Source organism: Rosa rugosa, chromosome 3, assembly GCF_958449725.1.
Source record: "Rosa rugosa chromosome 3, drRosRugo1.1, whole genome shotgun sequence".
In the NCBI taxonomy this organism is placed as follows: domain Eukaryota; kingdom Viridiplantae; phylum Streptophyta; class Magnoliopsida; order Rosales; family Rosaceae; genus Rosa; species Rosa rugosa.
This window is the reverse complement of record NC_084822.1, coordinates 27,300,485-27,311,815: the sequence shown is the minus strand read 5'-3', so window position 1 is coordinate 27,311,815 and position 11,331 is coordinate 27,300,485. Positions and strand designations below refer to the sequence as shown.

The window sequence follows — 11,331 nt, the reverse complement described above, 5'->3', positions numbered from 1 at the left end:
AATTTTCAGTGGGAGACTTTGGCATGGTTCGAATTAGACCTGAACATTTCTCTAAAGGGGAGGCAAAAAAGTTACAAGCTCGCAACATTGGACCTTTTAAAGTATTGCAAAAGGTCGGAACCAATGCATATGTGTTAGAACTCCCTCTAGAAATGGGAATCAGTTCAACTTTTAATGTAGAGGACTTACTGCCCTATATATATAGAACCTGTGGTGCCTGTACTACCATTTTCTTCTGAATTCTCACCTATCACCCTGCCTCTGCCTCGTTCTAAAGTTCCTAAGAGAGATGTGGTGGAAGACATTGTGGATGAGCAGGTTGTTAATTTCGACAAGAAAATGTGGCTACTAGAAGTATCTAATTAAATGGAAGGACAGACCAGATTTTGAGAACACTTGGGTAACTAAGGAGGAGCTGCACCGCATCGATCTAGATTATCCTGGAAAGATACTACAGCTTTATCTCACCAGAGGCGAGTTCTTCCCAACCGGGGAGAATTGATGAAGACATCATAGTCAAACCTTTTAAGGTTTACGAGAGAAAGAAATGGAAAAAGAGAGCACCTAATCCTTCCCTTTCCATATGGCTTGATTAATTGCTTTTATTCTAGAAGTTTCTAGCTAGGTAGGTGTCTTTCAGTTTCAGTTTGGGATTTTTAAGGTTTTCTTTATTATTTCAGTTTCAGTTTATGAGTTTAAATTCCTTTATTAGGTCTTTTATGATTCAGTTATGTGAAGTGTAACAGCCCTAGCTATGAATGAGTCTTTAATGCTAGTTAATATGAGCTATCTGCTCAAATATAAATAAGTGTAAGTGCCAAGTGGCCAGATATGTCTTGATGAATAAAAAAATTTCAGAGTATTTCAGAGTTTTACTGAGATTAGAGTGTTGGTGTGAAGCCTTGTGTGAGTGAGAAACCTAGGAGGGATTCCTAAGTCATAGTTTTCACTTTGTACCCTACAAGACCTGTGTGTTATAAGCCCTAAACCTTAGAGTTTGTTGATCCTGGTGTTTAGGCAGTGAATTTGTTGCATCACAATACAGCATGATGTGTTTATCTTTTTGTGAGTAAAAACACAAGAAATAAAGAACAACAAGAGAGAGTGAGATAGAGAGAGGGGGGGGGGGGGGGGGGGTTGAATCTGAACCCTTCTTTTCCTTTCCCAAAATAAAATGAGGAGTTTTGTGAAAATGGGGAAGTTTAAGTTTTGGCCAAAAAATGGGCGGTTAAAGCCAATGGAAGGAGTCAACAAATTGAGTTTTGGCTAAGTGAAACTAAGACAACGTAAATTTATATCCATGTCTGAGATATAGTTGCACAAAAAATTAAAGTATCAATAAATAACTGTTGTCAGAAGTCATTGTCTGAAGGAGAGTTGCACAATAAAATGAGTATCAATAAATAACTGTTGTCAGAAGTCATTGTCTGAAGGAGAGTTGCACAATAAAATGAGTATCAATAAATAACTGTTGTCAGAAGTCATTGTCTGAAGGAGAGTTGCACAATAAAATGAAGTAGCAATAAATAACTGTTGTTTGAATAAAATCAGTCAGACAACATCAAACTCAACCGTTGATTCAATAGTAATTGCACAACAGTAATGTAACAACTGTTGTCTGAATTGCTCATTTGGACAACTTTATAATTCTTCTTGTCGTCTGTTAAAAATTTCGCTGTTGTTGGAAGTATGTTGTCTAATTCATTTTTTGGCATAGTGGAAGTGTATAAGTCCCTGAATGAAGCATGACACAAAGGTGCCAAGAGGAAAACGCTCCCTGGAAGAATGTAGGGTTAACGTCCCTGATAGAAGATGAAGGGTTAATGTCCCTGAAAGAAAGAATGAAGGGTATAAGCCCCTGAATGAAGCATGACACAAAGGTGCCAAGAGAAAAAAGCTCCCTGGAAGTGGCAAAATTCCCAAGATGAAGATAAAGATGAAGATGGCACAATTTTGTCAATTTGGCAAGGCTCCCTAAAGGTATAATGGTGAAAAAAAGTTGACAAAACTCCCGAAAGGCACAATGGTGCAATGAAGATTGGGTGAAAGTCCTAGAGGTACTCCCTGGTGGCCAAAGGTAGGCAGAAGAAACTTTTTCCCTCAAGCCACAACATGAAGATACTTGTTTTTCCATTGAAGTTGATGAAGACAAAGACAAGTCAAAGTTCATGGAAGCTCTAAGAGGTGTGAAGACCATCAAACATTGGTGATGTACAAAGAGAATCTCACATAGAAGGACACAAGATAGTTCTCTAAGTTGTGAGGGAGAAAAAGCTCCCTGGACCCAAAGTGACTAGAGAAGTGTCACTGAAAAATTCATCCAAGCGAATTAAGGTGCTTGCATTGAATGAATAAGCATATGGAAAATGGACCTAATTACCATGGTGAGACAATATCAAAGAAGCAAGTTGAAGAAGAAGAGGCAAAGGAGCAAGAATCTTTTGAAGAACTTGAAGGTAGAGTAATTCTAAATTAAGGGAAGATGTTGGAAATAAAATTAACTTAGAATTACGTTGAGAATTATGGTAAAAATAATGGTGAGAATTATGATGAGAATAAAGGTGAGAGTTAATGGCTTCATAGGTTATGGGAGTTAGGAAGGTTTAAGGTTATTGTAAAGGTCTAATACTTATGTTTGTTGTAATTGTCATATTTATGATATTGTCTAGTGTAGGCCTATATAAGTAGGCTAGTCTAGTTGAGTAAGATGTAGATAAGTATTTTGTAGAAGTTTTATTAGAGTCTAGTTCTTATTATCAGGTATTTTGAGAGTCTCCTCCATATCTCTCTCTAGAAGCTCTATACATGTTTTTGGACTGTACATCTCCTATATTGCTTGTCATTCATGCATCATATTTCCCGACCCAAAATTAGTTTTCAATATTTACGCTTCTGCGCGCTAATATGTAACATGCTCGACTATCGTATAGCGATTTTTAAAACATTGATTTCCGATCAAAATCAGCTATTTCTGACCACATTGGGCATGTATTCATCATATTATAGAAGAAAGTTGACCAAGTGTCAATGTCTAAAATAGATGGAAGTACTAGTACCAGTGTTATATTTCTCCACTACAATAATTAATTTTTGAGAAAGAATTCATGAGTTAGATTTTGGATCTACTTCGTTTGTTTTTTAATGAAATAATTCATCTTATTAAGTTGCACAATAACTCCCATTGAAACTTTCTTAATTTTTTCTCTTAAAGAGCGACAAATTTCGTCCATAAAAGTATAAACCAAAAAAAAAAACCCTAAGCGTGCTCTGCCGCGCCTCCAAGCTCCAAAGCCGCCATTGATAGTGCCTTGCGCACCACCCCGCAACCGTCTTACGGCCTTTCTCCTCCTCTCCTCCATCTTTGTTCTCAAATGGCTTCTCTTGAGGAAGTTACTGCAAGCTTCCAAGCATCTCTTGCCCTTGCAGGAGATGATGTAGTTGATATCACTATGCTGTCACGTGGCAAAACTAGAAGAAATTCTCAAGCCTACTTGTTGGGAAGATCCCTATCTCCCAAGCCTGTGGAAATCAATGATCTTCGTCGTCACTTTCGTAGGATTTGGGTGGTGGAAAAAAGCTTCAAAATTCAAGAGAGATCAAACTCCCTTTTCCTCTTCTCTTTTGATCACCGTGGCGACCTGCGCAAGGTGATTAGGGGAGGGCCTTGGAATTATGCTCGAGCTCCAATGGTGTTGATGGAATATGATGGTGTAACACCAGTTGAGAAGATCCCTCTGAACCTACTTTACTATTGGGTACGTATCACTAATATCCCTCCTGCTTATGAGAAAAAAGAAACTATCATGGATATTGCTACTGTGGCTGGCCATCCCCTTGAACTTGATGAAAGGCTTTTTAACAACAAAGGGGAGATTAGGGTTAGGGTTAGCCATAATATCCTGAAACCAATTTTTTTGGAGAAAAAGCTGAAAATTGATGATGGGGTTGAAGAGGTAATCCATTACAATTTTGACAATCTCTTTGGACATTGTGAGGATTGCTTGTTGGTCTTCCATCCTACAGGTTCGTGTCCTGCTGCAGGAAAAAATAAAAACACGACTGTGGTGCAAACTCATGTACCAAAAATTGATTTTCTGAATAGGAATTTTCTGGTTGATGGCATGCCATTTACTTTTAAATCCTCTATTCCAACTGCTGTTACTATATCACCTTTTGTGAATTTGAAAGATACAGGGGCTCGTAAGGCCAAAAGGTCTATTGTGCTTCGTGAGCCTGACACAAGAAAAGACAATGATTTAGCTATTGTGCCTGTTGAAGATCAATTTCCCAGCAAGAGAGGTAGGCGTACTCCTACCCCTTCACCTCAGAAAGTTCAAATCCCAATTCTGATTGATGAAAACAGAGGACAAGTGGCTCAACCAAAGAAGCTCAAGATGCCTGAATTCACCACCAAATTTACTGCAAAATCTTTGGGGCTTCAGGAAACTCCAGGAGGTTTAATGGTGCCAGTCGAGGCTACAGAGACAAAGAAGAAAAGGGGGCGTCCTCTTGGAGCCCGAAATAAAAATCCATCAAAGACCAAGATTGAAAAGAAACCTGCTTCTCCATTGTGTCTCACCGATTCACCATGTTCCTCTAGCCCTTCGGGTAAGGGCAAATGGAAAGGGATTGAGTAAGCTGTAAGTTAGTCTTTAGCTTGCACACTAAACTCTGCTATGTGTTTGCACTAAATATTTGATCCTTCTGGCGCACCACAATTGCGTGCATTGGCAAAGGGAGGCTCAAGTCCAAAGTATTTTTGTGAGCCTAGTTGTTTTGTTTAGTTTTTTGGCAAGCTCTTGAATAGTTGAGCAAGATGTGTAACAGTGAATGGTACCGGGTGTCCTAATGGACCGTTTGTATGTGCCGTTCTGGCCATTCTATTAATGGAATTTCTTTGAACTCAAAAAAAAAAAAAAAAAAAAAAAATTTCTCTTAAAGAAAGGACGACACTATTTTATTAACCAGAATGAGAGAGTACACTACAATAGAAGAAAGCCACTTCAAGAGACAATTACCTAAGTACAAAGGCTAGTTTAATTAGCAAGCTTGTGAGTTGAATCCCCTATAAGCGTGCATGGGAAAAGAGAAACCGAAGAAGTAGATGCAGATAAGCCGTGTATATCATCAAGAAGTCTTCCTAAAAATGACGTATTCTCCTCAGTGGACTTAGTAGCCTGAAGTGGCCATTGAAACTACACTGTGCTAATGAGCACGTAACTAATATCTATAAATGCATTATATAGATCAGATTATATTTACTCCTTCTGTTGAATCGGTTTTGATATGAGAATCCAATTGAGCATTACATGGAGGCATATAAGCTGGGGGTTCGCGCATGCTAGTCTGAACGGTGCCACCGTTTTTGACTATGAAAGCAGTGTCCATTCCCCAACTCAAGTGTCTCTCAAAATGACAATGCCAAAACCATACCCCTACAAAAGAAAATAACAATAAAAATATAATTAAATTCAGATTGATAATGGACTTATGTTATAACTAAAATTGTAGTTCCCTTCTAGAGACGACATTATTTTTTCAATAAAAGAGGAATGCCCTCATCTAGACCAAATGACAATATAACCAAATCATCGAAACTGTTCATCGTTTAAGTGCCTTTTCAAGAATTACTCTTGCAAAAAATTAACCCAATCGAAGATTGTTTAGTCATATGTTCTTTGTAGAACATATGACAATAATCGGACAAAATTGAGACAATAAATATGGTAATGGCTAAATAATTTATGATTTGAATAATTTCTATCAAAACGATCCTTGAAGGAAAACCTAAAACATAAACAGTGTTGATCATTAGCTTACTTGTTGGAATTGAGGGCATCTTTATTTTTTGTTTTACTAAAAAAAAAAAAAAAAGACCTCATCACTGGAAAGGGACTATTTTGGGTCTTATGCAAGAGAGTTTACATTATGATTATGTTTATATATATATATATATATATATATATATATATATATATATATATATATATATATATATAAAAAGTCTATTTTGGGTTCGTATCTACGTAATAGGAAAATAGGGAGAGTAAGGCATACCGGGATTATTTGCTGTAAATCTAATTGCTAACCAACCATTTTTGGGAACTCCAAACGTAGTTACTTGAGGAGGATCAACCAAATTAAATCCTTTTGGATCACTCTCATTGTTATAAATTCCAAAACCAAATCCAACCACGTAGAAACTGTATCCATGCATATGCATTGGATGATTAACAGAGCTTTTCATCACATCGGTCCCTTGAAACACAATCTGAACTGACTCGTTATAATTTAGCACCTTCACCTTCGTCCCTTGTACAGTGAACAAAATATTTTCCACAAAAGTTTCCTCTGTGAAGTTATAATATTGAGTTGGCTGGTCTGGAAAATCTGTCGTGTAAACCCCGCTTATGTTCCTACATCACAACGTTGAAATGAGTAGAGTTATCAAAATTTAATTTCCTCATATATATGGATATGAAAAAGACTATTTCTAAATTTTGAAAGGTAATGAATTTTTATCTAACATTAGGGATTAGCAAACACCTTAATACTTAATTTCTATTGGTGACCATTATCAATGTAGAACAGCTCCAACAATTTTCCTATATTTTAATTTTTCTCTATTTTAGAAAAAAAAAAGGAGCTTTTTTGCTCTCATAAATTCCTTATACCTATCCCCATTGATGAAAGAGAAAACAAAATTTCCTAGGTTTATAGCAATCGTTAAAATTATAGGGAAGAATTATGGAGGCTGTAAAATAGGGAATCTATTGGAGTTGGAATAGAAAAATTATGGAGTTTTTGGTTTTTGCTTCCTTATAATATATAAATTATAGAGAAACTGTGGAGTTGCTTTGGGTTATGCGCACATCCCATTTATATAATATATCAAACTAATTCATTACTGAATTTGATGTTGAAGATGGATTACTAGAGTATTTAAATGTAATTTTCTCTCTCCCATATCAGTTATTAATGAAAAGTAGAGAGAAAGGGAAAAAAATTACCTGTAGTAGGCTTGGAGAACATCTGTGGTATTGAGTGGGAACGCCCAGCTAACATTATTCAAGCTTGAAGTCATTTTCTGATCCGTTTTACAGCCTGAATGAGTACAAGGAAGTTCATTCATGGAAACGGTTATGAACATTGAAGTAGTAACGTTTAGTGGGACACTTATAGGGTATTCTGGAGTCGCCAAGCTCTTAATTCGTAAAGTGAATTTTACTGCTGCTGGATAGTCCAAGTACATTGGAAGAGTGGTTGGAAAGGAAGGAGGTTGATATGTATAGTTGCCTCTATATTCTAGGATTGCAGTAACATTGACATGGTCGAAGTCCACAACTGCTGCATCCTCACTCGAGTATTGTCTAGCAGCCATATAGTATTGACCAGGGGATTGATTTGCTTCAAGGAGGACATCCATCGCTTGTCCAGGGCTTATAACTAGGTAACCTGTGTTTATGGGTTTTATATAGGCTCCATCTAGTCCAACTACAGTGAGGTTGTGGTCACCAACCGCAAAGAAATGTTCTGCATTAATATTTGCATTGATTATACGGAGCAGATATGTCTTTCCGTAGTCCACCATTCGACGGTACGTTGTGTCTGCAATTAATATGAAATTATGAGATGATTTTATTGGGTGAAACATAATCAAGCACACTGTAATTGCGAACGTATTAGCATACCTTTAGAGCAATTACAAAGATCTCCTGGTTCACCATTTATAGTATAAGCATCTGAATGGGGCAAGTCGCTACCTTCTTCCATAGCCACATCCACAAGTTCTTTCACATCTCCAAAGTACCAGGATGCTGCATATACGCAAGGATAGACAAAAACAGTGCAAGGGTCATTCTGTGGATCCTATTTTCTATATAAACAATACACATAAACTTTTTTCTTTCTTTTTGTTCCTTGCAGGAGTAACTTTGTTGGCTAACAGGGTAAACTTTTTTTGCCTCACCTACGCGCAGTCAAATTAAAAGTCCACTAAAGCTGCGAATGATTGGTTCCCGCTATCGCTAGCAATAACCCATGGCATCTCAGTACTTGGGATCTAAAATAATTTACCACTGACTGGGATGATCAGTGTTTCAAGCTATAATTACTAGTTCCCTTTTATCTTGAATGAAATGCTAAAACTATATAATAGCCCAATAGGGTTTGAAAGTAAGGTTAAAGCTGCTAATGAATGTACAATAATCAGTTTTAGATTTTAGGATCAGTACCCTAATCTTAAATGTTGAATGAGAACATCAAAAACCGTAAAACATATTCATATAGACATTTAATTGTGCCACAATTGCTCATCTAAGCTTTCAAAGATTACCGGGAAACAATATTATAGAAGCCACAACAAGGCCAAAAAAAAAAAGTAAAAATGAAGTGAAGTGAATCGTGTATAGGGCATAATACCAATTATAATGGTCTCATCATCATCCGGTTGAGGGAATGGAAATGTTGTTCCAACAGCGGGCAAGATGACAATGGCACCATGAACTGTGGCTCTTGTCCAGTCACTATGAGCATGCCACCATAAAGTTCCTTCCTCATCGGATAAGTGGATTTCATATGTGAAATTTGTTCCAGGAGGGATTGGACACTGCGTAATGTACTCTGGACCATCTGACCAAGGATTTCTTGGTTGCTTTATTCCATGCCTATTCCATCATACAAGTTTATGTATTTATGTATCAATTGAATCAAAATTCTTGAATAAGAGATGTTGTATGCATGAATTCTACTCTAACTTAAATTTTGTTTTACTAATATAGTGGGGAAAAAATCATCAATGGTTACTAAGTTATGACCCGTTCGATACTTAACTCATTGACTTTCCAAAAATATCACATAACTAACTCACGTACTCTTAACTCACTGCTGTTTAATCTTCCGTTAGAAGCCGTTAAAATTGAGGGTATATTTGTCTAAACACTAAAGTATACATTTTCAATTTGATCTATTTCTAAAACACAGATTTTTTTTAGAAATTAAAATTCATATTTTTTAAATTCCTTTTTTATTAAAAGTTATCAGAAAATTATAAAATTTTGAAAAAGAAATCCAACAACTTTCTTCAATATATATATATATTTATTTTTTTAATTTTAATATTTATTTTTCAAATATTTATATGTAATTTGATGAGAATGACCCTCTTCATACTAATTTTTACCCGACACAATAGATGTTATTAAACGGGAGTGAGTTATGTAAAAAATAGATATTAAAGTGAGTGAGTTAAGTGATATTTTTAAAAAGTTAGTGAGTTAAGTGTTAAACAGATCATAACTCAGTGACTATTTGTGATTTTTTCCCAATTTAGTATCTAAATTATTCTTTAGTTTATGTATTACGAGATTGTACATAAGTTAGCAGATGTGCACAAACTACAAGATTGATTTATACTATATATAGATATATAATAATTGTAAAAATATTGCAAGAGTACGTTGTCCATGCGATTATTTTATCTTTAAGACCAGTGACGAAACTAATAATTGACAACCATAATATATATATATATATATATATATATATATATATATATATATATATATATATTCGTTAAGTTCTTTTTCTTTCTGTTTTGAATTCCTGAGAAGGAGGATATCTCATAAAATATATATGGAGACGTGAAACTAGGATATGGCTGGAGTCTTGATATAGTCTAAAAATCATCTGTGTGACTTCAAAACTGATTTTGACCCAAGGCATTCTACACGCAGCTGAGTTGGTTTTGCCAAAAGGATCGAAGAGCAATGCACTCGTAGATCGACATTGTGTTTTGTTTTTCATAAGAAGCCAAAAGGAGCCTCAATTTTTTTCGATCTTTTTTTCTTTCGGCGTAGGAGAGGAAAATCTGAAAGAGAGAGAGGGAGAGAGCGATTGGGATGGCCTTTCAGTTCTGGATAATTAGAGGCAATGCATGAAGAGAGAATAGATTAAAGAGAGTGAGAAGTGAAAATACCAGTGAATAGTGAAACCATAATATCCTTGGTTATGAACATTAACGAAAACTGTATCTCCTTTGTGAACTCGTATCTCCGGACCTGGAAAACTGTCATTTACTACTAAAATGCTCTTCGTTACACAGAGTTTGGTGAAGTTTCTCTCCCTTACCTAATTAAAACAAGGTAGACATGCACACATGAAAGTCAAATGATAGAGCTCAAAAATTATACATGTAAAAGTAAAACAGATTATAATTAAGAAAATGATGGAGAGATAAGCTAACTAGAGAGGCGATCGAATTCGGAATTAGCTACTTACAACAAAATCATAGAAATGCACTTCGCCTTGAACCGGAGAGTTAAACTGCACAAAAACAAAGAGAAACCCCAGAACTTCTGTCATCAACAATCGACAGTTCATTTGGGGTTTCATGCTGTTATTTCTTGGCTGAAGAAAACGCCAATTAGCTTTCCTTTCATGTTTTGGGTTCCTAGCTGGTACAATATATATAATATGATATATGAAACTGTGGGGTTGCATTCAATCATTAAAAAAGAGGACTCAATTGTATATACATATAAAATATATTTACACTTGGATTCAATTTTTCGAACAAACAGTCAAATTAGCTGTTGATTCATCTTCTAGTCAATTTAGCGGAAGTGTACTGCACTTTCCATTCTTTAAGAGAACGAATGATTTGAACCATAATCTATGTACTGCACTCTGGTCCAAGAACAAATAACAAATAACAAAAACAAAGAGGTCATGCTTGCACACAGGTAGTGATGCTTCAATTCATTGTTCAGAGGTTGTTCAGATCTAAAACCATGTATGGCTGATGTCGCATAACCTTAATGTACAGCTCACCCTATTACACAAAGCTGAACGCCCACCATGCCGGCCGGTGGGCAATTTTTAAGGACATGTTGGAAATTCAAACTATTTTGTATTGCACCATTTTCTTTTTTTATATGTATCATATTCTTTTTTTATACGTAATTAAAAGATCGGCTAAATTTACTCCTCAATATGGTGAATATTGTTAAGGCTCTTGTTATTGCTTTTTAAAATAGCAAAAGCAGAGGCGGAGGGAGGCAGGGGCCCAGTGGATCCCGTGCTCCACTCACATTTTCACTAAAAAGTTTATATATATATATATATATATATATATATATATATATAGTATTAGTATTATATTAATATCAGGTTTTTAATATATATTTTTATATTATTTTTTTCACCTTCAGAGAGCACTTCACGTGCTCTTCTTTGTTTTCTTTATTGGGATTGTTTGAGGAAGAAAACGTGGGCTCCCACGTTTGATTTATATGATATTTTTATTTTCTCAATTTTTTTGACATCAACAAT

General features: G+C 35.6%; 1 protein-coding gene across 1 annotated transcript; it reads right to left on the bottom strand.

Moving 5' to 3' along the window:
• Window positions 1–4,941: 4,941 nt before the first annotated feature.
• LOC133739561 (putative laccase-9) lies at window positions 4,942–10,460 on the bottom strand. The gene is made up of 7 exons (XM_062167342.1): window positions 10,279–10,460; window positions 9,977–10,128; window positions 8,422–8,666; window positions 7,692–7,817; window positions 7,011–7,608; window positions 6,058–6,416; window positions 4,942–5,435 (listed from the first exon to the last, which is right to left on the bottom strand). The coding sequence occupies exons 1-7, from the start codon at window positions 10,390–10,392 to the stop codon at window positions 5,248–5,250; spliced, it is 1,782 nt and encodes a 593-aa protein (XP_062023326.1). The 5' UTR covers window positions 10,393–10,460; the 3' UTR covers window positions 4,942–5,247.
• Window positions 10,461–11,331: the final 871 nt, after the last annotated feature.